Below are 26,726 nucleotides of genomic sequence, written 5' to 3'. Positions count from 1 at the left end.
GCACACATCAAGTTCCGCTGTGTGCAGATGTTTGCCTATTTTTGCATTAAAAAGCTTCTGTCATTTCATCCCTTAATTCTTCAGCCAGATCAGCATTTGTGAGGTGTGTGGACAACGATCTTCTCAAAAGGAACAATCTGATTTGTCCTCAGGACTACCTGACGAAGCCAGCTCCACTTGTGGAAGCACCCGCAGGTTGCTGCCTCGCTTTATATGACATATAATTTGTAATATATTGACTAACATCCCTATAACATTGATTAACTGTTTTATTTTGTCCTTTTCAGTGAAGTCCGAACCTCACTATGCAATTCCTACTTTCACTTACGAAATGCATGTTTGCAGAGAGCCTCAGGATGACGATTATACACTGATTCCGGGGACAGAAAACAGCATCCTTAACCAGGAGAATTCCGAGTCCACCCTGACCCTGGAGGCTAGCTCAGACATTGACATGAAGGGTAAAACACCCACTGAGGTGAGCAGTCAAGATAACATTGACTACGTTTTTAAATTGATTAGAAAACATCATGCATAACATGAATTATGATGTTTCTTACAGGTTAAAGAGAACAAATGTAAGATAACATTTAAAAAACATCAAACAGTAACACGTTTCTAAGAATTTTGGTAAAAGCTTGATTATTTTGAGCAAGACGTAAAAATTAAGTGAGACACTACAGTATTAAATGGAAGGCGTCAGTTGTTTCCCAATCTATATTTCACCTCCCTTGCATTTCAGGAACCTACCCGGGTGCGTGCCAGGCCAAAGTTGGTTAATAAGCCGTGTACAACGAACATGGCAGAGAAGGGGGACATACTTGAGAGTCTAAAGGACCGACACCGCTTCTTGCTCAACCCCCGATTCCTCCCCCCGAACGTGCAAGCGGGAGGGAAGTCCCTCATCTTCCCTCGCATCAACAGAGCTGAGAAGCCAGTGGAGGGGAAGGAATCGCTGCTGGATCAGAGGTACTGTAATATGTGATTACTGATCTGTGATTACACCTGGAGTCTCAACACGGGAAACAAAACATCTATACTTCATGCAAAGTGGAATTGCCCCTGACCAAGGGAGCTAGTCTAGTGCATGCGTTCTGCAGGGAGTCTAGGAACCCTAGGGGGTCCTCAGAGTTACTATCTAGATTTGGTTCGCCAAATCTTTGGGTGATAGGATAATGTTTTTTATATTAACCACTTGTACCCTAGCGTCTCTATTCTGAGGGGAACTTTAGCCAAAAATAGCCGATCTACAAGCACCCTGCAGCGTGAGTCACTGATCATAGTGCTGGAAAACAATTCTATGAAGCTATAGGCTCAACTTATGTAACCTAAATAGCACTTTATGACATAACAATCTATAGTGTATACACTTATAGTTTCATTCGATAGATATTCCACTGCCTAAATTGTAAACTATCTATGCAATTTAGGAAAAACTTAATCTGCAACACAATTCATATAATATGTAGTGGGGGGTATCTTCTTCTTCTCTCTCTCAGATAGGGGGGGGGGGGGTCCTTTAGCCTGGAATTTCTGGCAGGGTTACTCTGCTACACGGAACAATGTTTTTGCTACAGTCCTTTTACCATCAGTATCATAGTGTCTATGATGATCCAATCATGACATATTGACATCACCATCGGTCATATACAGTATCATATAGAAAAGGGTTTCATATGTACAGTACACTTGATTGAACACAAAAGCATGCGCTCAGGTAATCCTTCTCTCGTATCGCTACCCAAATACAAGCAGCCTTTTCCCTTAGTCTGAGCAGTGGCACACCTTTTGTGCCAAAGTAATGATGTGTAACATGATCGTGACAGTAATAGTCCCAGCACGATGTCATTTCTCCTACCGCAGGCAAGTTCTTCCTCATCGTGTTACCACTGGTGTTGTTGTAATGATGGGCACATTATTCTGTATCTGACCTATAGATTATAGCAGTTGAGATCTTATTTACACCAAATAAAAAATACAGTTTCACAGTGGAAATATTTTCTGCTAAGTTGTTCTCTAAAGGTGCTCATAGGAGATATAAAAAGTGTCAATAGTACTCGCGGATCAAACGAGATCAAAACATGTGAAAAAAAGACGATCAGGTCCTGAGTGCCCAGATTGCCTGTTTTTAAAAGAATAATAATAATCTGCTTATAAAATGAGATGCTATAGCATGAACACTAGACCTACAGTATGCCACACCAGCATTTCACTGCACACATACTTGTGTGAGCATGTGAGGAATGAAATCTCCTCAATCATAAATCTATTCATAATCTTGATGAATAATGGTCCCGAGACTCCATTATGAATGATGTGTGTTGGTATCCAGGCCAGACACAATGCAACATCCCAATATGGAGTGGAATCGCTGGCGTCAGACAAATCTTAGGACCACAACAATCTGCCATCTGACTGTCACATTTTCAATGTCCTGCCAGCTTCTACACAATACACTCTTCACAGTTTGTGTGCATGTGTGTGTGCGCACACACAGGTACGCACATGTACACACATGCATCCCATGCATCTCAAAGTTCCATAACTCCACCCAGATTGAATGATTGTAAAGTGACGGTTGAGGGGATGATCAGTGTCATTTACCATAGTGAGTGCGAAGTCGTGTGATGGTTTATTATTCATATCAGAAAGTATGTGTGTAGGCCAATAATGTGGGAACTTAGGAAGACCAATATCTATAGAGATACTGTAGAATGTAGATATACTCAGTGTAGATATACTGTATATGAATGCCAGAAACAGGCTTGCTTTATGATGTCTTAGAAAGTATAAACTGAAATGTACTTTACTAAACTAAATTGATTTTACTACCTAAATCGACCATTGATCTCTGATACTACCTGCTCATGTTCTGCTTTTGGCCTTATATGGCATCCATGTCAATCCAATCCTAGTCTAAGCATATCATTGCTACAAATTATTTGCAAATATGATGTCCTCTCCACGGGATTTGGACACTGATGAAGAGAGGCCTTCTGGCTCCATAAACAAGCCATATCATGCAATCAGGATATGGTTCATAAAGCTAGGCGTTCGTTCTCCAGTGGTGGAACAAGCACATACCCAGTAAAAGCAGCGAATATATCAAAGTAAAAAAATACCTACAGTACCAAAGTAAAAGTACTCAAATTGTTGTTTAAAAAATAGCAGATAGCAGATAGTGTAGATAGCATAGTGTAATAAATAATAGATAATTGTCGAGAGAGGTCATACTTATTCAGAAGAAAACGTGGTTGTTACTTATGATCAAAATAACACATTTGTCCGTGTACGGACATGTTGGTTGTGACCCCTGTACTTTCCACCACGGAGAGGGTTTTAGTTAACAAAGAGGGCGATTCTTGTTGCTACTGACACACTGTTGACCACAACTCTGGTGGCGTATTTTATTCTCCAGTTGTGTCTTGTCAGCATGCAGGGCAGGCTTTATCGCTGCTGAGAAAATACCCCCGTGAATGCTACATTATGTCTCTTTGTGCATTCTGCAGCACATATTGTATACAATTTGTTTTAATCTGACCCTTGACATTCCTTCCTTATTTTGGTCAAACTTGTTATGTTAACATTGGTTGCATTGAATATGTACGTAACATGTCAAAGCTAATGTAATTAAGCTTAATTCACATCAGCAGCCATGCATAACAGCTATATATGTTTTTTCCATGTGAAGGGTGTGTGTGTGTGTGTGTGTGTGTGTGTGTGTGTGTGTGTGTGTATGAATGCATTTTCCATGTTTACCTGTGTGTGTATCTACTGTATGCGTGTACATTAGTATTCATTAGTTCTTGAATGTCATCATTTTAGGGGAAACTTGCGGCCTTTCATTCAGTCCATTTATTTTATGGTACCAAGGCCCACTGCAAATTAAGCCACCACTTAAGGGATTTGATTTTCAACACATACCTGTAGTATAAAATGAATAAATTCATTCAAAATGCTATTCATTTAGCAAAATAGGCCAACATATTACAGCACGATGGCCATGGAATTCCTGCCCTGTTACATGCTATCTCCTTTTTCCACATTTTGAAACAATACTGTTCACAAACCTGTCTGTAATTTCTACTCGCCACCTTTTAAAAGAGGGGATTTATATTCCACACGTATATGCACAATGAGGAGGATATGGGGTGTTGATGGCACAGTCATATTCTTCTGGAACAAAAGACATACCGCCGGTAAATACAAATGTCATTATAACTTATACAATTGTGGTTGTTGTGTTTTGTCTCTCGATCTGCTATTCTATTGAGTGCAGTTTAGTACAGGAATAGCTTTAAGATACAGTTTCCATCTTTCATTACTTGTTATAACAAGATCTCTTTCCATGGCGTCTTTTGAAATGGTGGAGATTGATTCACATGCTGTGATACAAATCTATCATGTGAAATAAGTCTCTTTGACTCAGGGAGTTAATTGTGTTAAAATCTGAGGGAGGTGGAGTAGATTCAAAGTTTGATATCTTTTTGCTATTTTCAGTATTTTGAGACTTTTTTGGGGGCTAATTTAAAAGGCCCTGTGCCGAATTACTGAGCTTACTGAAGGAAATAAAGAAAATCAGTAAAAGAATTCAGTAGGCTATAATGAATAAATAATGTTGCCCCATAAGAATAGACTAGGGTATGCGCATGCATAAAGTGAATGGCAAATCGAGTGGCAAAGTGAGTTTAACATTGCTCAACATTGTTTAATGCAAGCATATTGGACTTTTCTGTTTTGATGTATGGGCTGTCAAGGCCAGAAAGTAGTTTTTTGCCACTCAGTAGCTTAGAGTATATATACTCAGTAGGCGATCCTGCATAACTTCCGGGTTTGATGATGATGTCACGTGCATACCCTCTATACAGAAATCAAATCAAATCAAAGACAGTAACCATGCAGGCAAAGACTGTAAAAGCGGTGCTCAATTTCATGGCAGCAATTGCACGACTGCTATTATAGGAGTTATAATTAATGGACAGAAAGGAGGTATACTCCCGACCAGTGGGAGGCAGCAATGTGCCGGAAGGCATCTAGTCTGCCGGAAATTACAAGAAGAAGAATGAAAGACCGTGGTCGATCTATCTACAGGTGGTGCCATGCACATATTTTTTTTTTCAGGCTTTCTTATATAATATTGCCTATTAAGTGTCATGCTCGTAGAACGCAGTACCACGCCGTGGTGCCAGTAATTATTTTACGTGCACGCACAGGGACGGAACGGAAGAGAAGTCACGGTAGTCACCACCAAGACGCACCAAGTAGTCTTACTACCCCCTACCCCTAGCCCCTCTCGGAACCCTACATAAAGCTTTTATAACTACCCCCATGAGTAGCACCCAGTGGTCTAGGTTTACTAGCGCGGCTGGCGCCCACCTCACACCGTGTGAAGTACCGTGCCGAATTCAAATGGCCACTACTTTGCATAACAACAACAACTGTTTATACCTGAGCGGTGACTGTGAGCGCACGTAGCACGGTAAGCATGTAGCCCTACAAGCAGAACCCAATGGTACTGAAGTTTCTGACATTCCGAGAGGGGCTAGGTAAGCATACACACTTGATTTACAGCAGTGTGGACTGCTATGGCTCTAGTAGGCTACTGCTGCTGTTTGGTGTTCTACTCCAAAGAACAGTTACAGATTCATTCGTCCAAAGCAAACTTTTTAGTTTCGCTAGTGTGCCGTAAAAATATGTTTGTCTGACTATTTTAAGTCTACTTTTGTGTGACGTTCCGTGGTACCAGACAGTAAAAAATCACAATGACACCACTGTACGATCTATATTGCCAAAAAAAGTTAGGGGAGAAATGTTGAAATCACCTGGCGTATGGGGGCAGTGCGGGCAGAGAATTTGGTCAAACTGAGGGGGCATAGTGGCCATGGCCACTATGCCATGGCTGTAATACAGGTATGGGCGTGTATCCCACGTTACAGTACTGTACCTCTTATATGCATTATTTACCTGTGTGATTATCTTTAATACTAAATGCCCTGTTTCGTTTTGTCTCCCTGACAGCTCCACAAACGAGCCTGTTCCTGTCTTTCTAGCAAATCCACCAGTAGTGGTCTTCACTAGCTATACTGTCGGTCAAGTGTATGAGGTAAGTTCATGTTTTGTCTGATACCAAAAGCCTACTTTTTATTTGCATTGTAATCCCCATAGGGGGATTTTAGATCGCCTCATATAAGAACTGTTTGAAAAATAAACAAATCATCCAGGCCGCTTCACTCGTATAGATATGAAGAATCAACTTGATTGAGAGAAAACACTATTGTTACTGCTACTGAATTGTAGACATTTTCACTAAAAACAGACTATTGTATATGAGTGACTCACTGTTGCAAATGATACAGAGACACCTGCCTGACAATAACGCAGAGACAGCTTGTTTATTTTTGGACCACAACGCTTATATGAAACGATTTTTAGATTAGCCCATGTTATTCTCCATAGAGAAATTACTTCCGTGAACCAGGGGAATCAAGGGGACGAGCGAGTGATGTCAGGACTTCGGCGCTCTATAACCTACTGAATTTGTGTATATTGTCTACTACTTGAGTTGGTGGAAAGACACTGAGATGTCAGCCCGACATGCATCGATGTGCTGTTCAACCTGTGTGGCAAAGGGAGGGCAGGAGTAAAACAGTTGAGTGTCACCAGCATAACAGCGATAAGAGAGTTTTATGGAAAAAAGGAAGGGGTGAGTACAGAACCCTGGAGAACTCTGGTCATGGAGGGATGAAAGCAGACCTTTCCATAAAAACTAGTAGCGAGCGCTACCGCGCCACCGAGTGGCACGCTACAAGCTTGTAGATCTGCTATTTTTGAAAAACCGTGAAAATGTGGCGCATTTTTGGGGTCCTTGACATGAAATATTTAGCACCACTGATACAGAAACATGAGGTATTTTAGAAAACTGTCAGGATTTAGAAGACATTTTTTTAATTTCGACGTCAGGCCTAAATGGGTTAAACATCAGAAAACAACTCATGCTGTGCTTGGAAAAGAATAAAGATAAAACTTGAGGCGTGATTTAAACACCATGAAGAATGGGGGCTTGTTTTATGTGCAGAGGCATTCCAAAGCTTGGGAGCTGCCACTGAAAAAGCCTGGTTCCCTCTGAGCTTCAGCCTGGTTTTTGGAACCACCAGGAGAAGCTGGTCGGAGGACCTAAGGGTCCGTATGGGAACATAGGGTTTCAGCAATTCAGAGAGATAAATGGGTGCCTTGTCTTGTTACGTGTGTATTAATATTTCCTGACATCACTTAATGTTCTGTCTTCTTTTGTTCTGTCATTCTTCTTTCCTTTCAGACCACAGTGCAGCTGAAGAACTTGACGGCGACTAGCCGCCATGTGAGAGTCATCCCTCCCAACACTCCATATTTTTCCATCGGTCTGGGTGAGTTCCGCCTTGCATCCTAGTGAGGAAATCCTGCTAAATAGGCCATACCATAAATGGTCATCAGTGATGCAAGAGTGTTTTGACAGATGCACTCAATGGAATGCAGTCAGTGGTTTGCGGCATTCACGTGCCACAGCCTGAACCTGTATGGCCATACTGGTAGCACCTGTAACAGACACTTAAGTGTGGGGTGATGCGCTGTTCAAAACTGAATGTAGACTGATTTAACATAAGGAGAAAAGATTAACAGTGAGCTGCTTGCTGTCTGGCAGGCAGATTCCCCGGCGTGGGTGGCGTCGTCGCCCCAGGGATGAGCTGTAAGTACACGGTGCGCTTCGCTCCAGACTCCCTCGCAGAATATGAAGACTTCATAGTGGTGGAGACTCAGGCTCGCTACCCTCTCCTGGTGCCCATCAAGGCCCGGCGACCTCCTCCAGTACTCACCTGTGAGAAAAAATAAAATGAAAAATATGTCATGTATACCCTTATACACATAACAATACATACAATTTAACAAACTTGCAAAAATACACACATTATAGTTCCTTACCCTAACCCGAGCGTGTACAAATTTAACCAAATGGACCCGCCGTGAGGACCTTTACAAACCCCTAAGGGCCCAGAGGGTCCCTGGACCCCACTTTGAGAACCACTGCTATGCATGATATAATGTTGTCGCTGCTATCCGCTTATCCCATGATGTATTATTGACTTGTTTACTGAACGCCCTGCAGTGCCCAGGGTCCTGGAATGTGGCTACTGTCTGGTAGGGGGGGTGAAGTTCGTGGAGCTTCTGTGCCGTAACGATGGCCTCAGTGCCGGTACCTTCTGCATCATACCCAAGAGTCAGTGGCCAGCCTCTAACCTGCGGGTAAGTCTCCACAGGACGCATATGATGCTATTTTTTCTTATATATATTATACTATTTAGACTGATGATAAACTCTCTCTCTCTGTCTGGCATCTGTCTACATGCTAACAAAATTACATTTTAGCCTTTGCATAAGCCTGCAAGGTCTTCGAGGCTAAGGCAAACTTGCTGCATCATAGCAATGACACTGCAGACCGAGAAACATAACATTACTGTTTAATCACCACCCTGTGATACCAAAATACATGAGCCAACATCCTTTGCGGTCACGTGTTGTGCTTGACCACTAATGGTCGGTTTTGTCATTTCCTTCTATTTCTAGTCTGTGGTAACGGCCTGCTTCGCGGAGCAGCCGCCGTTCGCAGTGAGCCCCTCACTGTTTGAGCTGCAGCCTGGCCAGGCCACCTTAGTGGAGGTGAGTTAGAATGAGCTGCAGCCTGGCCAGGCCACCTTAGTGGAGGTGAGTTAGAATGAGCTGCAGCCTAGCCAGGCCACCTTAGTGGAGGCGAGTTAGAATGAGCTGCAGCCTGGTCAGGCCACCTTAGTGGAGGTGAGTTAGAATGAGCTGCAGCCTGGTCAGGCCACCTCTGTCGAGGCCTCAGTGGAGGTGAGTTAGAATGGAATGTTTGAACAGTTAACTAGACTAGACTAGTATGTGACAAAATAAATCGACTAGACTAGAGGCTCCGCTCTATAGGAACCCCAGAGATGTATGTATTTGGCCTCAGACCCACAACTGAAAAGAGTTTGGGCCAAGGAAGCCTGCAGAAGCAAAGATTTGTGTTACAAATCTTCGCTTAATAAATAAATAGATGTGCAAGCTCATATGAGCTTTTATATCGGCTATTTTTGTATAAAATATGGTTAAAATGATTGTGACACAGTGACACTATATTAACAAATGTAGCTGGGGACCCCCAGGAACCACCCCAAGGAACTCTAGTCTGAAGGAGTACCCGGACCCCACTTTAAGAACCACTGCTCTAGGCCAGTTTTTCCGGATCAGGCCCATTTTTGGAATGTTGGAAAAAGATGTTTGAACCGCTAAATCTGCCCCATCCCCAACATTCAATAAGTAACTAAAGTTGATCCACTTTGTGATGTCAGGAGAAGTAGTCCACCCTGGTCAACCCCCCCTAAAAAAACTGTATTCCTTTTCAAACAAGAGCTCATTCATTGTTCAAGGTCTCCTCGTAGATATGGAGGAAACAGTGTATTGTTTAAGGTCTGTGAACGTTTTATTTAATTTATTCATCCAAAATTCATTCTCCATATGGATAACAGTATATTAAACATGCTTCAGGTGGGGGTTGTCTCTCTATTTAGATATTATATAGCCTACTATGTGGGACTATCAGTCAGATACTGTAAATTATTTACCAAAACTTATAGAGCCAGATATTACTGGCAGTTGGTAGACCAGATCTGGCCCAAAGTGCAACCCGTAACCATGCAAAAAAAGTTTAAAGTCTTAAAATTGTCCTGCCAAATGCGTTATTATCGGTATATACGTGATATTGCATTAATTGTATTTCTGTTCATGAGGTAATTGTTTATCCCTCATGAAGGCTGATTTGAGACAACAACTAGGCTAAGTTGAATAAAAAAATCATGAAGGCTGGCTGATTTGAGACGATAACTAAGTGTCCAAAAGAAATGTCATTACTACACTGTGGCTTTGTATAGGGCTGTTTTTATGCTGCTGAGTTTAGCAACCTCGCGCATCTGTGATGCCTGACTTAGCTCAAATACAATTAATATTTATATGTCTTCTCTACCGGCCCCTGTTCTTTTTGATTTTGCTGTGCTATCCAGGTGGTCTTCTTTCCCACCAACGCTGAAAAGAGCTCTCAGGTCTTCACTATTGTGTGTGACAACTGCCAGGTTAAAGACATAACCATCCAAGGTGAAGAAGCATGGAGTTGTCTATTTTTTGTTATGCTAGTCCATAATAACCCACTAAGAACTAAGGCCGTTCTCACACTCAAAAGTAGCTGATGTACAAGCTCACAAGTGAGCTTGTACATCTGCTATTTTCTGAAATAGCCAGCCATTTTAGATTGTTGCGTTGGCTATTCAAAAATATCTGATATAGCTCATTTGTGCTTCTTTGAAGTCTTTTGAAAAATCTCGAAATTGTAAGAACTACTGATTTAGAAGGAATTTGTAGAATTGGCCTCGTCGCTCAAATTAAAGACAGTTTGAGAACCACTGCTGTAGTATAATGGTGTAGCAAAGTGTATTCATTGGACTCTTGTGTGTGTGTGACTGTGTGACTGTGTGTGTGTGTGTGTGTGTGTGTGTGTGTGTGTGTCAGGCGAGGGTCAGCTGATTGCTCTGGACCTAGTGTGTGTATCTGGTGAGCAACAGCAGCACATTGTGGGAGAGCTGCACGACCTCACAGCCGAGCACTGCGTCCGGTTTGGGCCCTGTAATCCCCACACTCTGCAGCACAAGACGCTTGTCATTAGGAACAACACGTATGTTTGGTTCAGCGCTGGAAAGTAACTAAAGTAGTTTTCATGTCAACGACCCCCAAATTGATATGTATGTTGCTGCTTACCCTCATCTGAAAATCATTTGTGCCAAGGAACCAGAAGAGAAGATTTATAAATACAATAAAAATCACACCCGTAAAAATAAAGAAAACAAAAGAAAACAAAAATAGCAGATTTACTCACGCATAGAAAAAGCACACGCTCAAATGTGCATATGAAACTTTGTCAGACAAGAGGAAGTTCTCTTAACCTCTCTTTCGCACACACCCACAAACGTGCAACCCCCCCCCCCCCATACACACACACACACACACACACACACACACACACACACACAGCTTTTCTTTCATATGAATAGATCATATTCACATGTTGGCAATTTTGCTCTTATTCATACCCATCTTGACGGGGCTGGAGTCACTCTGTGGTCTATGTACCGCCACAGAGGTCATTGAGGGGGTTCCAGGGAGCCTCTAGCAATATTTAACCATATTTTATATTACAGCTGTTGGCCATTCATGGAGAAATATTCCCACACAATGCTCTTGCTCAGCAGCCTCAATTTTATTCGAGCTTCAGCTATTCCAAATTTGCCAATGTTGTAGATCTGCTATTTTTGAAAGATTTTGAAAAAAGGGTTATTTTGTTTTAATTCCAACAACACAAATCTTCTCTAATGGGGGTCCCCGCCTCCCGGCACAAAATCTTTTCAATTTGGGCGGGTAATTGACATTGAAATGTTTGAGAGCCACTGATCTGTGAGACTTCTCTTTGTGCCTCTCCATTCCTCCATCTCTCTCTCTCTCTCTAAAGTCACTTGGAGCTGCCGTTCCACTGGCAGATCATGCAGCCCAACCTGCATGCCCTGCTGCCAGGGGAGGCCCCGGAGCCCTCCCACATCCACTTCCACCCGGCCACAGATGACGTGTTCTGTGTCAGTCCCACAGCGGGCCTTCTGGGCGCCGGGCAGGACCACGAGTTCTTGTTTACCTACTTCCCCAAAGAGGTACCGTAAAGTGGACGCTGCTAGCAAGAAGTCATGTTTATTGGAGCACAGTGGGTCGGTTGCGACCCATAAAAATGGTTGTGTGACACAAAAATGGGTCCCGGTCCACTGTTTGGGAAATTAGTCTAAAAACTGTCTTTCCACAGAGTCTAAAAACAGTCCTTCAACACGGTCTAAAAACTGTGCGTGTACTGTACTGTACACATAATACAAGTGTTTACTAAACATTCTTTGCATTACACACACACACACACACACACCTAAACATCATTCACAGCTCCCTCCCTGTGTTGTCTTTAGCTGAAGAATCACCACAGTGTCTGTCACCTTGTGTTGAGGGATATCCCGCAGTTGTCCTCGGAGTGCAGTGAGACTGTGTAAGTCCTTCAACACTGTACAGCAGGGGTCTTCAACAGGGGGTCTGCCAAATCTTTGTGTGATAGGAACTTGTTGGGCTTTTGTTACATTTACATGAATCCAACGATAGTGCTGTCAAACAAGACCAACATTGTACTGTATTTTGACATCACACGTTGAGTTTTCTCAAGGTATCTTAACTGCTTTATACCTGGTGTCGCTATTCTGGGCATGCCATCATAAGTTTTTCAAAAACATTCTAATTTTGTACATTATTTCTTTTTAGCAAAACTATACAAGCTTTGTAGATCAGCTAAACTATTATGACAAAGTATAATTTTGTTCCACTTATTGTTTGTTTGCATTCCCCTTCTCTAGCTCGTCATCACAGCCCCAGAGCGCGGTGAACGATGTCATCGTCATGGAAATCGAGGTGAAGGGATCAACCGAGGCCCACCAGGTCCTACTGGAGCCCTACGCCATTCACATCCCTGGAGAGCTCTTCATCGGCACAACCACTCACAGGAAATTCAGGGTATTATTGTAGGCCACTGTGCCACTGGCAGTTTACTGATATTAAAAGGAGTGGTTCACCCAAAATTACATTACACACCCCTGAGCCAATAATTTTAAATTACTGGCTCATGCAACAAAAACAAAACAAATCTCCATGAATTCAAGGATTCATCGGTTGTGTAATTTACAGAAAATAAGTAATTTTAACATTATTATGAATGCTTCGTTCTACTCTAGATGGTCTCAGAAATCACTCATATTCTCTTGTTGTGTCTTTGTGTGGAAGATGTGGAATCACAGCAAGTCCTCCATCTGCTTTCACTGGGACAGGATGAGTGACTGCCACATAATAGAAGTAGTGCCCTCCACTGGCGAAATAGGTATATTGCACATTATACCAAGATATGATGCATAAACAGTCCCATTTACACGTATATGAAGGTACTTAAAGTACTTAAAGTTTATTGGGTGACTCGTGTGTGATTTCTTTGCTTCAGAGATGAACGAGTGTGTGGATCTGGAGTTGGTGGTGACCGGAGGCAGACCAGAGAAGCTTGTGTCCAGGCTGCTGTGTCACGTGGAACATCACCACACGCCTGTCACTCTGGCTATGGATGTCACCTTCAAGGTATGTATAAGAGCCAGTGAGGGATCCATTTCACAAGTTGCACCATATGTTATACCATATGCTCATAATGCATCGTGAGCTTGTAGATCGGTTATTTTCAAAACATTTGGATCTTTTTTTAAATAAATTGAAATACTTTGGAAAAACCTTAAAGGAGTAGTTCAACCTTTGTTTGCATTCCTGAGCAATTATTTGATAATTGGTGTAGGAATCCCCATGAATTCAAGGCTTCATGGGTTGTGTAATTGATAGAAAATAAGTAATGTTTTAGGTGAACCACTACTTTTACAACACAAATATTTTCTTATGGGCGTCCCTGGCACAGAATCTTTCAGATGGAGGTCCGCAGGAAAATACACTTGAATTGGGTAGTCCTTGACATGAACATGCCAAACCACTGATTTATAATACTGTGCAGATTCATGTTTCTAGGGATGTGTTTCACTCTATAATATGAGCTTTATGTGCACTTGGCCAGGGTCCCCAGGTGACTGTCAGTGTCCCCAGCCTGGACCTGGGGCTGCTGAGTGTGGGGGAGGAGGCCCAAGCCACGGTGCTCCTCACTAACATCACCCAGGTGGAGGCCTCCTGGAGCCTGGAGGAGAGGAGGAGCGTCCCTCACCACCATCCCCCACAGGTCAGTGCTAATTAAATAACCTGTTAATGTGCCACTTCACCCATTTTGCAACCAGATCTTATTTTAATGATGTTTGGGAGACAAGAAACACTTTCCTGGGGTTTTTTATGTGGGTAATATGTGTTTTTAGGACTACTTGGACTACAATTGGACTACAATAGCGCCCCCACCGGTTGCCTTAATTATGCCACAGGCCCACAGCTGTGTGTGTGGAAAGACACCAGTAGAGATACAGATTTTACAGCTCATACGCACGCACAAACACACACTTTATTATTGAATTATTAGTTTATTTTGAACCCTGTGCTTGTTTGTTTGAAACCTTTATTTAGTTTGTCTGGACTCTGGAGCCTGTTTTTGTTTGCCCCGTTTACTTGAAACTTTTACACATAACTCACCCACGATACAACTTCTGTCCTGCCATAATCAACCGGTTGCATTCGTCGAGAGTCATCAATCAATGTCAACAAACAGTGAGTAAACAAGACAGCCCAAGTCACATGTGTGAGCTCGTTGTACCGTATTTCTGGCATAAGAAAGGCATATTAGCCCTACAACACTACAATACCAAACTTTTACAGAAAAAGATAATACAATACATTACAATACAATACAATAAAGACATTTAAAAAAAACGGGGGGAAAAGAAAGTAAGACAATGCCATTGAACCTGGGTAATATCAATTTAAACACTATCCAGGGAAAGAAAAAGACAAAAAGAAGTATGTTGCGCTCACAACACATTGGGATCTCTGACAGCAATATGCATTATATATCCTCCCCATTTACAGATATATATCTCAAACCCTCACCCTAACCCTAACCTGTATCTGTATGCTGCAGGGCGCGTCCTTGGGGTCCAAGACAAATTTCTCCTTCGCGAGACAAAAATAAAGAAACCTTGAAACCTTGAACCTCCCACGGGGCAGAACACCTAAACCTAACCTTAACCCTCTCCCAACCCTTATAATAATGCACCCCTCATCAACCTTAATCCGGTCGTTTTAACGCAGCCCTCGCCAAACTTAATCCGGTCATCTTAACACGGACCAATGCTATGTCTAACCAAAGTATGCCTCCTGTCTGTCAGACCTCCTATATGCCATTTCTTCATATGCCGCAACCCTGCCAATCTCCACAAACCACTCTTGAAACGAGGGACTCCCCGCCGCTTTCCAACCCCTCATAAAAATCTGTCTACCAATCATGATAGCCGTGAGGATGAAATCTACATAATCACAATGAGCAACCTGCTTTGGGTCACCCAGTATATAAAGCCTAGGGCAAAAGGGAAAATCAAACTTTGTCATTTCTAAGATAAAATTATGAACTCTCAAATTTACTAGATTGTGTGCAGCACTAACTTGGGTACTGCTGACAAATGCCACTTCTAACCTTTAGCAGGCCAGCCCAACTAGAATAAACACCACAGCAGGGCATTGTAATTCTCCCTTCCTTGTGCTCACGGTGCGGGGCCGCTGTCAGCTATAAAAGACCGACGGTCCGAAGTTCTGTTGCTTACGGCCATACCACCCTGAACACGCCCGATCTCGTCCGATCTCGGAAGCTAAGCAGGGTCGGGCCTGGTTAGTACTTGGATGGGAGACCGCCTGGGAATACCAGGTGCTGTAAGCTTTTTCCTTTGCCACACTAAATGAGAAACTGCCATTTTTGGCCATGATACAATATTACAAGTAAGACGCGCAAACGCGGGAAGCGAACGCAGCTCGTACATATTTGGGTTTTTTTTAAGATTTATTTTTAAGTTATTTTTTTAAGTTAAGTTATTTTTAAGTTAAGTTTTTAACTTGGCCATAACCATATAAGGAGTCCCCAAAGCAGCTATACGTCCAAATATGGAGTGTGTTGCATCAATCACAAACAAATCACTCGGCTCCATATATGGGCACAAAAGCGGGACACACAGGCACACACACAGACAGACAGACAGACATGATCTGCTAGGTCTCATAGTAAGTGCTCATTGCGTTCGCAACTAGATCGTGTGCAGCACTAACTTGGGTACTGCTGACAAATGCCACTTCTAACCTTTAGCAGGCTAGCCCAACTAGAATAAACACCACAGCAGGGCATTGTAATTCTCCCTTCCTTGTGCTCACGGTGCGGGGCCGCTGTCAGCTATAAAAGACAGACGGTCCGAAGTTCTGTTGCTTACGGCCATACCACCCTGAACACGCCCGATCTCGTCCGATCTCGGAAGCTAAGCAGGGTCGGGCCTGGTTAGTACTTGGATGGGAGACCGCCTGGGAATACCAGGTGCTGTAAGCTTTTTCCTTTGCCACACTAAATGAGAAACTGCCATTTTTGGCCATGATACAATATTACTAGATCGTGTGCAGCACTAACTTGGGTACTGCTGACAAATGCCACTTCTAACCTTTACCAGGCTAGCCCAACTAGAATAAACACCACAGCAGGGCATTGTAATTCTCCCTTCCTTGTGCGCACGGTGCGGGGCCGCTGTCAGCTATAAAAGACCAACGGTCCCAACTTCTGTTGCTTACGGCCATACCACCCTGAACACGCCCGATCTCGTCCGATCTCGGAAGCTAAGCAGGGTCGGGCCTGGTTAGTACTTGGATGGGAGACCGCCTGGGAATACCAGGTGCTGTAAGCCTTTTCCTTTGCCACACTAAATGAGAAACTGCCATTTATGAATGGCCATTGTACAATATTACTAGATAATTTACTGATCAAGTTCCATTTTTTAGCAGTAAGACGCATTTGCCCCTTTTCCACCGGGGTTGAAGCGGTTCAGTTCTTTTAGGTTTTTAGTTCATGAGCAAGGGCTCCAAAAGTGGAACGTTAATTATTAATTGAGTGGGCATAACTATATGAAATTGTTGATAGGATCAATATAAGTAAATTAATATATGATAACCATTTCACAGGAGTAGCTTTTTCGTATTTATCACACATATTGTTGTTTTTACCTGACGTTTTCACGTGATATAGTTAAACATGTAATTAATAGTTAGCACCATGAAACCTCCCCAGTTGGCTCATAGACCAAACAAAAAAGAACTGAAGCGGTTCAATCCCGGTAGAAAAGAGGCCATTTTGAGCTAGATCGTCTATTTCTGGTGAAGAGATTTGGTGTAGAAAGAAACTAGAAAGGAAAAGCCAAGCAAAATACTAATTAAAATTAAAATAAAGCAAATAAAACATGACGCAACAGAAGTAAATAACACACAGACATTTTGAGGGGCAGGTGCTCAATTGAAAAAAGCGCACTTTGTGCGGCACGTAGAACCGCCGGTTGGCTTAATAGTGGAGAGATTTATAGATTTTGGGGAATAATTCATATATTAGAAGCTACTTTTAAGTACACTTTGATGGCAAATTTTGAATTCCGGACTTCTTGTAAGTACTAGTTTGAGTACATTTTCCACCACTGCCATTCAGCATCTAGTTTTACAGTATTGCATGCATCTACTGTGCTCTGTGTTGTTACCTAGATGTCCGTGGAGCCATGTGGAGGTGTGCTGCCCCCTATGGGCGGCTGCAGTGTAGACATCTTCTTCAGGCCACATTCCTGTCAGCACTTTGACTCAGTGCTGGAGCTGTCAGTGGACAAAGGAGCTGGATGGTGAGGAGGACACACACAGCACTGAGGGTCATCGCCATGCTGGCTTGTGGAGGACATTTTTGTGAAATTTATTTTTTTGCCCTTTGAGCGGCAAATTGAGCGGACAATATTACCAGAAACACATAAAGAGCTAGTCCTAAACGACCATAACAGATCCGTAACTCTGAGAGTGTACAAAGAGAGTTAACCCATTTTGGGCGGGAACCCCTTTTGGTGTTTCAAGCATTGTGTTATACTTTAGCTATTGGAAAATAGCAGATCTACAAGCTCATATGAACGTAAAAATGCAGCACAAATCTTTGAATAGGTATATATTCTTTCAGAGCAAACGTTTGTTTTATTTCGACGTCAGGCCTAAATGGGTTAAACACTCGTAGAGTTACGGGCGTCCTTGCAAATAAAACCTTTGAAAACCACTAGTACTAGTGCACTCCTAGTGGACTCCATAATGTCATAGTAAATCAGTGTCATACATATTCTGGAGAAAACCTGAAGAGATTTTAAATAAAAGTTAAAAGCTTGCCTTTTCAGATAAATGCATACCTCCCCTTTGATTCGGCCACATAATTCGACTTAATTCTAACTCCTCCATTGAAATGTGTTGTCACTCCCATGTCATACTACAATAGTCAACGTGATGTGATATAAAATGAGTATTAATTCAATGGAATACACTTCGGCTTGAGGGAAGAACCGTTAACCTAATCTATTTCATGATGTGTTCGTTCCGTGTAGTGCCGTGTCGGTGCAGGCAGATGTCCAACGTCCCCAGGTGTGCCTGCTGAGCTGCGAGCTGGTCTTCTCTGAGCTCTACGTGGGGGTTCCTGTCCAGGGAGTCGTAACCCTGTTCAACCAGACCATGCTCCCTGCGCCCTTCACCTGGACGGTATGCTGCTCATGCTTACACACTGCCTTCGCTGCCAGCCCAGTGTCTGTTCTGAGACTGGGAGGTCAAGGGTTTGATTCCCTGGCTGGGTCATGCCAAAGACTATGTAGCCTCGGGTACCCTCGGGTACCACAGGTACCTGAATCTGGCTGACATTAATTTACACTGTACCACAGGTGCTTTATTATAAAACCAAAAAAAGCCTGGGCGAACGTGTCAGGAAATCGGGTATAGGAGTGGCCGAGTGGGAATGAACCTTGTATTTCGCTAACCAATAAACAGTGCAGAGTTGCGTCACTCCAAATTTGGTGACATCAGTGATCTCGGCTGTGTTCTCTCGGGAGGGGTGCGGGGGCAGGCGCACAGATAGCTGAACCAATAGGATCCACCGGCTAGCGGCTATTTTCGCTGGCAAATTTGAATGCGCCCCTCTAGACCAGAAATCACACTCGCTCGGGCAGGCTAATAAAATGGGACCCTGCTTGGTATTCAGCATAAGGGTCAGATTTGGTCAGAAGTGCCTGCTACAAACTAGCGTCATGTCTGTCCAGGGGTTGCATCAGAACAAACACAATTGGCCCGTGTTCGGGGGAGGGACGCCGTGCAGGCAGGGTCCAAACAAAGTATTCCCTGTACATCCTAGATACTTGCTTATATAAGTCTTGTGTTTTTCTGCACCAGTCTCATCTCCAGGGTAAGCAAGCCTCTCAGTGTACAGCTAGCTTCCAGCCATCCTCTGGTACTCTGGGGCCTAATGCCAGCATGGACATCACTGTTACCTTCGCTGCTCACACACATGTAAGTCTGGTACTCTGGGGCCTAATGCCAGCATGGACATCACTGTTACCTTCGCTGCTCACACACATGTAAGTCTGGTACTCTGGGGCCTAATGCCAGCATGTACAATACTCACCCCCTCACACACACAAGTTCCAATGGGTGCACAATGAACAGCATGCATTGTGCGTTAGCTACAGTGCTATACATATCATGTAGACTAGTTCCAGTTAGCAACGTTTATAGCTCGAGACCCAAATGAGACTCAAACTTTGATTAGATCTTTTCATATTATTTATGAAATACTTTTGAAAAAAGTTGGAATTGTTTTTAATTGATTAAGTTTTTGCTTACATTTTTTTTACCTTTTGAAATGTAAGAAAAAGGAGCTATTTACCCATACAAATTGGTCTGTGACCTGCTGTACACAGTGTACTGTGTACTGCACATTATAGGTTTGGTTCCATCACAGTATTTGGGATTCTTGGCGATACGTACAGTATGGGATGACTCTTTTTTACCACTACTATGTTGTTGTCCATGTTCCTCCTTTTGCTCTCGAACTGCAGTTGGAACTGACAGAGGTGGCAGCTGTGTGTGAGGTGCAGGGCATGGATGCTCCCGTTGTTCTGGGCTTCTACTCCAAAGCCAAGAGGCTCAGTGTGTCCTACTCACTGTCCAGCGTCTGGTGAGTTTATCTTCTGCACCTTGAGCAATAACATTTGGTCCTGAGCCAAATACTTTATCCACTGTCCTCCGAGTGTAGTACTAGTAACCTCAAACACAGTTTGAATGGGTCATATTTTGACAGCAGCAACTGCCTGTCATAATTTCACCCCCTCTCTATCTAAGTATTGGACAGTATTAGGATGTTGATATTAATTTTGTTTTCATCCTTAGGGCCCCAAATCACACCTTAGAAAGGATGAGTGCTTAGGGTGTTATTCATAATCAAAATCAACAAAGTATTAACTAAAGTTTAAATAATTGTAGGGGAGTAAAAAGTACGGTACAATGTTTACCTCTGAGATTGAAAATTTGAAATACCCAAGTGAAGTAAAAGTAATTAAAGTACCTCAAAATTGTACTTAAGTACAGTACTTGAGTAAATGTTCTTAAAAGTTACTTTCCACCCCTGCACACAAATAAACCTTCATACCTATTGGCTGAGTTATTGCGGCTCGAGCGAGCACTGAGCTACCACTTGAACTGAATCATTCTCACCTTCATTGCTGTTCTTTCCCTTTCTAGCTCTGCCTCTGCCACAGAGGCTCAAGACTCCTCATCATCAGTGCTGGACTTTGGGGACGATGTCATCTTGAAGAAAGCCGTCACCGAGCAGATGATGATAACCAACCACACTGCAATCACTGCTCCTTTCACGATAGAGGCGGAATATTTCACTGGGCACGCTCCCTCAAACTCACAATCAAAGGAGCAGCACCAGAAAAGGTAGTCCTTATACTTCTTTGAGCTGAAGTCTCGAAGACACTACTAGTGTTTCTACACTACTACACTATTCATGTTGCTAATCTTTGGTGTGATGATGACTGAACTGCTATTTAAAGGTAACTGACTGCACTTTAATGATCACACAGATCCACATACAGTAAGAATCCACTTCACTCTATCCAAGCAAGGAAAATAGAAGAGAGAGCATACGAAGGTATGGAATAGTTTTTCAAATCTTTTCAAATGAATTCCTGTTGCAGCAAACTTGATCGTTTCTGATGTTTTTGGCTGTGATGATCCGTTGGCAGACTTTGTGAGCAGCCTGCTGGCTCATGGAAAAGGTGCAGCATTCTACGTCCAGCCACACAATGGGATGCTGGGACCATTTGAGAGCCAGACCGTAGACATTACTGCCTACTCTGACATGTGGGGTGAATACAGAGATCATCTCATATGCATGGTATGCTGATCTGTAGAGGAATGTAGCGACTTATGGAAAACATGTTACTATTGGCTGAAACAGTGGTTCTCAACCTTTTTAGGCTGTGACTCCCAAAAATACAATATTCACCCTGATGCACTACATTTTGTTTGAGTTGGTTCCAGATAAAAACGGATAAAAAGTGTGAAAATATGCCTTGACTTTTTTTGCCTCTTTCTTAGGTAATATTTGACCCATTTGGCCAATGTTTGACCTATGTTTAGGGGTGCTAGCTCCTCCTACATGTCTAGCTTTGAGGGTGCATGTAAACACTGTTTGTCACACAAACAACTCAAACATTAAATGCCATTGATAATGAATGGCCAGTTTTACGTCATTGTCCCAACACAAATATTAAATGCCATTGATAATTAAATGGCCAGTTTTGAGTGTTTGTGTAAACACAAACATTGAAGACAAAGTTGTGGACGCAAATTCTAATTGGCCGGAATGAGATGATGTATGATGATAAGAGCGCCTCTCAGTTCACACGGGTCAGATTTTTGTTGATTTGATTTGTTTTGACGCAATGACAAAAGTAATTAATTGGAAATGTGCAGATACCCTGTATACTGTATATGTTTGTTTGTTTACTGTTGAGTGAGAAAACTGTTGCACATTAAGCTAATGCTTTGGGGACCCCCCTCTGGGCTCCGACCCACAGGAGAACCACTGGCCTAAAAGCAGGCTATAAAGATTCACATCATGCACAGTAAAAATGGCTTAAACGTGTGTAAAACAAGGCCCACATGGAAGTGTCCATTTGGGAGTTGGATGAACACTGACATTGTGTGAATCGCTCCATATGAGTCCTTATTAGTGTTTTCCGGCCTCAGGTGGGAGACCTGGAGCCCAGGCTCATCTCTGTGCAGATGACCGTGAGGGGCTGTCCACTCTACTTCAAGATGATCGGTCCACAGCCGGACAACCAGAACCAGGGACCGACCGCACAGTGCGTTCCATAATGATCATATATTAGAGCAGTGGTTTTCAACCCTTTTCATATCAAGGCCCATCATTTATTCAGCATTTGAGCCATGGACCACCATTTGATCAGATTTAGCCTCTCAAACCAAAAACGTAGAACATTTTGTTAAGATTGTGTCCACAATTCCATGCTGTATTGATGTCTGTACCATGGGAGCGATAACGGACAAACATTGATCAACATAACTATTCTTCTGCATTCTTGTAAATTAGTTTGACAATTATTTAACTCTTGAGAGTGTAAAATGAAACCAAATGGACCCATAAATGAGTTAAAGATCTAATATACCAACTCTCCACCTTTAGCTGGGGTCCCCACCTCAAGGACCACTGGTTGAAAACCACTGTATTAGAGAAGAAACTGCTCCAAATATAGGAGCAATGTCAGGTGGCAATTTCTTAGATTTTGTCCTGTTTCATATCAACTGTTTTTATTTCATTAGGTTCGGAACTCATGTATCTGGAGGAGACACAGTGTCTCGTTCTCTTCGCATCAACAATCCCAGCCCGTATGGTGAGTACCACGGATACAAAAATACACCCTGCCCACTAGCAGTGGTGGAAAGAAACTAGTTCATGTACTCAAGTATTTGTTTGTTAGTTAGTTAGTTTAGTTGCTACCGGTAGTTACTTTGTAATGGTTTTGATTATTATTACAAAACTTTGACTTTGGCTATTTCAAACAAGCTCGTAGCTAGTAGATCTGCTATTTTCAAAATAATTGTATATGCCCGAAAACTTGAACATTCTGCATAATGAGTACCTTTACTTTTGGTGCTTTCTGGGAAAGCACCAAAAGGAAACAACAATCAACATAAGGAGTACTTTCTACTTATGGTACATTTTATACCAACACTTTTGTAAACTTGAATTTTGAATTCCGGACTTTTACTTCTAACGGAATAATTCTACATTGCAGTAGAAGTAAAACATTAGAGTACTTTGAGCATGGCTGCTGGTGAAACACCTCACTGTGAAAAGGAGCAGACTGGCAGCATCATGTGGAGCGGAGGTCACACATTCTCGCCTGCACCCTCCCCAAGTGACAAGGGACTACAGCTGTGCAAGGCGAATTCAGAATTGACAGAATGACTAAATTGGGAGGAGAGGGTGGGAATAAGATACTTTCACATCACAGGTTTGCAGGTGTAAAGAAGTGGGTGAAACTTGTTTTGTGCAAGGTCCATCGTTTGTTGTTTTCAGGAAGAAAAGATGTAATGAAATATCCTCTCAGCTGATCACACTGTAGCAAATTATTGTGCTACAGTATGTGTCAAAAGGTAGGCTTCTCCCCTTCGATGTCTTCCAGATATCCGTGTGGACTGGGAGACTTATAACATAGATCCAAATGACAGGAAACTGTTGGATGTTGTCGTGGCGTACGGAGAAGCCTTTTCCCTCAAGGACGCAGATGGCAACGAAGTAGTTGGCGGGATGTCGGCAATTTTAGATGACGATATTCCACCGATGTGCCCCATGTGGGACGGGAGCCACAGCTTTGCTGCCTCGGAGGGAACGTCCTTGTCCCTCCAAACTGAGAGCGTGAGTTTACTGAACAGTTTGAAACTCATCAAAATGTTTCCATTTTTGTTGAGCTCTTTTCTTTATTTTTCCCCCCTCTTTCTGCCCTTCTTCATTGTACCTTTTTATTTACTTTCACCTTTGATGCTGATGCACACCTTTGAGGTGTGCATCAGCCTTCTAAGAAATTAAGATTGTGTTAAAATATGAAAGGTACCGCAAGAAAAACAATACCCTGACAAAGCATACAGTACCTATATGGAACTCTGCATCCCTCTGTCTGTTACACAGGACATGGAAGGGGAAGAATGTGTGGCAGAGGAGGAGGAGGAAGAAGATGAAAGGCTTCGTCTGTGGCATCAAAACAAAAAGCTCATTTCTGTCTATGTCAGACCTCACAGGGGTAACATCTCAGACTACCCCTACTGCATCACTCCACAGCAAATAGTATGTGTCACAACATTCTGCAGTGAGCTTCAACGTCCACTTATAGATTGATTTATTGATTTAATTGAATACTTTATTCAGAAATGTAAACGGCACAAGTTACAGCCAGACATTAAGGCTAAGACGAAAAACATCCCGGGGACTAGTATCCATTGTGGTCCTATAAATGGTCCTATAGATGCAACAATATCTGACTCTACGTCTTCCTACGATAACATACTATACTGAACTCTCTGTAACTGCAGGTGATTCCAAAGAATGGCAGCAGCACTATCCATGTGTCCTTCACCCCCTTGACCTTATCAGGTCCGGTCTGTGAGTCCAGGTGTTTGGGCTTGGCTCTGGGCTTCATGAGCCTGGACTCCAAGGTAACGATGATTGTAAACCTATACTAGAAAAGCAAAACACTATGCATCTGTGTAGTGCCCCAGACAAGACCCGGCTACAATAACTGCTTTATTGGCACGGTAGGTTGTTGATTTGTTTTTCCCAGTAGAAGACTGGGGTTTGAGCTCGGGTCTAAATTACTACATTATGGCGTGGTCGGCAGGACATGGAGGAGGTTCTAACTTCTCGCGTGAGGGACATGAAAGACGTAGTGCCTCAGACAAGACTCGGCTACAAGAGCTCTGCTTGTCAGGCTCAGGCGACCAGGTCGCGACAATAACGACCTGGTCGAAACCTAGTCGCAACTGGTCGAGACCAGAAAACAACTGGTCGCGACCATTTAACCACTAGCTGCGACGACTATAATGGATCGGGACCAGGTCGAGGAAAATAATGAACTGGTCGCGACCAATAAGAAACTAGTCGAGACCAGGTCGTTGGTTGCTACCAGATCTCGCCCTTCCTGGGCTCAGCTCTATTAGAACGGTACTATTCGGTTGTGCGTCATTTTGCTGAGTGGGAGACTGGGGTTCGATCCCGGCTTGGGATCACTACACATGCATAGTTTATAATATATTAGCCTCATACAAGGTGCTTAATTTTATGAAAGGGTTTTGTTAATGTGGTTGTGGTGTGTGTGTGTCATAGATGGCTGCCTGTATCCCAGGCAGAGTTCAGAGGGCTCAGGGTCTGAATTTGGAGCCTGTCAGAATGGATCTGCGAGCAACCGTTAAACCGGCACTGTAAGGAAAATACCACTCTCACTCACTGTTGCGTTTGACATTTTAATTGCGAAATAGTGCATCCAGTTTTAATATCAACGGAGGCACGGAAAATGGAGCTCAAGGGTGGCCTGAGTGAGTTACATGTTTTTTCTTCTCTCTCTCTCTCTCTCTCCCCGCAGGCTGTCGGTGCAGATGGAGGATGACGGGGGGGTGCTGGAGTTTTGTGCGTCAGCCAGTGATTTACTGAAGGGAGAGTCACTCAGCGAGGTGGGTGGGTCTGGGTCGGGGAGCTCTGCTGCACTTCATACACATAACTTGTTGATGGCGCTCACATATTTCACATGTGGCAATAAAAGGCCCTAATGAACCGTAAGCGTTCTGAGCGATTGGCTTGTTGATAGTGGTCAGCTCACTGGTTGTCTGGGCCAGGGTTATTATTATAGTTAACTAAGTCCATACGTTTTATACATAAGTCTAGTATTTTGGGTGGATATAAAATCGGATATTCCAATACTTTTATCTGTGCCTGCGGTTTTAAGCCTTGTTGTCAAAAATGGTAAAGAAAAGAAGAAAAAAAGAAAAGAAAATAGCCGATCTACGTGTTGTGTTGTGAGCTTGTAGATCTGCTGTTTCTGAGCTTTTTAAATCCTGACCCTTATTTTTTAAATAACGGTCAAATGAATGAACATTATTTACTAATCTAAACTAGCAAACCCTACTAAGAAACTAAACTGAAATTGAAAACTAAAAGTTTGCACGAATAAAGAAATTCAAACTAATTAAAAATGCAACAACATTGAACTGGGCTCCACACACAGATGTCGGTGGAGGAGTTTGACGTCACCCAGACCTTCCAGCTGAGAAACGCCACAGAGATGCCCCTGCACTTCACGCTAGAGACCCAGCCTCCATTCTCGGTGTGCCTCAGAGCACCCCAGACCCAGCATAGGACCAAGACCAGCCGTTCCAGCAACCCCACGACCAGCGAGGGCCAAATGCTGCTCCTCCAGCCCCAGCACAACATGCAGGTCTGTTGAGATAGCAGCCATTGATATCACGGATAGTTTGTTTGTGTGGGTACAGCTGCTTACTAAGTACACTACACAAAATATAAGCCATTCGTCTAAGTCAGGAGTCTTCATCAGGGGGTCCTCAGAGTTACTACAGGGAGGCCACCAAATCTTTGTGATGGGTTTTGTTTTTCCTTTTTTTACATTAACCACTTAAACCCTAGCACCCCTATTCTGAGGAGAAACTTAGGTTTGTAAAATAGGTTTGTAGGGAGAAACCAAGAGCAGACAAAGTACAGAGTGAAGGTCAAGTTTACTAAGTATTGACGCTTTAGGTGGTTAATTCATGAAAATACATATCAACGTGAATCCAACACAACACTGATAGTGCTATCAAACAAGTCTATGAAAACAGTAAAAAAGTTAAATCTGCAAGTGCAACACAATATACGTATATAGTGGGGGCCCCTGCTTCATCTGCTTGGGGGGTCCTTGGGTTGAAACAACAGTGGGACCCCACAACTG

At 42.9% G+C, this 26,726-nt stretch overlaps 1 protein-coding gene across 1 annotated transcript in view; it reads left to right on the top strand.

The window, feature by feature from the left end:
• Window positions 1–26,726, top strand: part of dlec1 (DLEC1 cilia and flagella associated protein) — a gene marked incomplete at its 5' end in the record, with an annotated part of 31,227 nt that overhangs the window by 1,412 nt on the left and 3,089 nt on the right. The window contains 32 exons of the mRNA XM_080793306.1: window positions 85–195; window positions 288–478; window positions 743–969; window positions 6,019–6,103; window positions 7,316–7,403; window positions 7,679–7,852; window positions 8,141–8,277; window positions 8,599–8,691; window positions 10,092–10,182; window positions 10,594–10,756; window positions 11,588–11,780; window positions 12,081–12,157; window positions 12,516–12,672; window positions 12,940–13,033; window positions 13,151–13,281; window positions 13,760–13,918; window positions 16,470–16,544; window positions 17,398–17,528; window positions 18,264–18,414; window positions 19,096–19,212; window positions 19,761–19,879; window positions 20,443–20,643; window positions 20,790–20,857; window positions 20,952–21,103; window positions 21,961–22,076; window positions 22,555–22,625; window positions 23,421–23,653; window positions 23,924–24,079; window positions 24,325–24,447; window positions 25,115–25,209; window positions 25,371–25,458; window positions 26,010–26,219. Coding sequence (XP_080649432.1) covers window positions 85–195; window positions 288–478; window positions 743–969; window positions 6,019–6,103; window positions 7,316–7,403; window positions 7,679–7,852; window positions 8,141–8,277; window positions 8,599–8,691; window positions 10,092–10,182; window positions 10,594–10,756; window positions 11,588–11,780; window positions 12,081–12,157; window positions 12,516–12,672; window positions 12,940–13,033; window positions 13,151–13,281; window positions 13,760–13,918; window positions 16,470–16,544; window positions 17,398–17,528; window positions 18,264–18,414; window positions 19,096–19,212; window positions 19,761–19,879; window positions 20,443–20,643; window positions 20,790–20,857; window positions 20,952–21,103; window positions 21,961–22,076; window positions 22,555–22,625; window positions 23,421–23,653; window positions 23,924–24,079; window positions 24,325–24,447; window positions 25,115–25,209; window positions 25,371–25,458; window positions 26,010–26,219 — 4,277 coding nt within the window. The remainder of the gene's footprint in view (window positions 1–84; window positions 196–287; window positions 479–742; window positions 970–6,018; window positions 6,104–7,315; window positions 7,404–7,678; window positions 7,853–8,140; window positions 8,278–8,598; window positions 8,692–10,091; window positions 10,183–10,593; window positions 10,757–11,587; window positions 11,781–12,080; window positions 12,158–12,515; window positions 12,673–12,939; window positions 13,034–13,150; window positions 13,282–13,759; window positions 13,919–16,469; window positions 16,545–17,397; window positions 17,529–18,263; window positions 18,415–19,095; window positions 19,213–19,760; window positions 19,880–20,442; window positions 20,644–20,789; window positions 20,858–20,951; window positions 21,104–21,960; window positions 22,077–22,554; window positions 22,626–23,420; window positions 23,654–23,923; window positions 24,080–24,324; window positions 24,448–25,114; window positions 25,210–25,370; window positions 25,459–26,009; window positions 26,220–26,726) is intronic.

Source organism: Protomyctophum bolini (assembly GCF_963924005.1).
Source record: "Protomyctophum bolini genome assembly, chromosome: 21".
Taxonomy (NCBI): domain Eukaryota; kingdom Metazoa; phylum Chordata; class Actinopteri; order Myctophiformes; family Myctophidae; genus Protomyctophum; species Protomyctophum bolini.
Note: the sequence above shows the minus strand (reverse complement) of the source record. Positions and strands in the feature narration are given on the sequence as shown.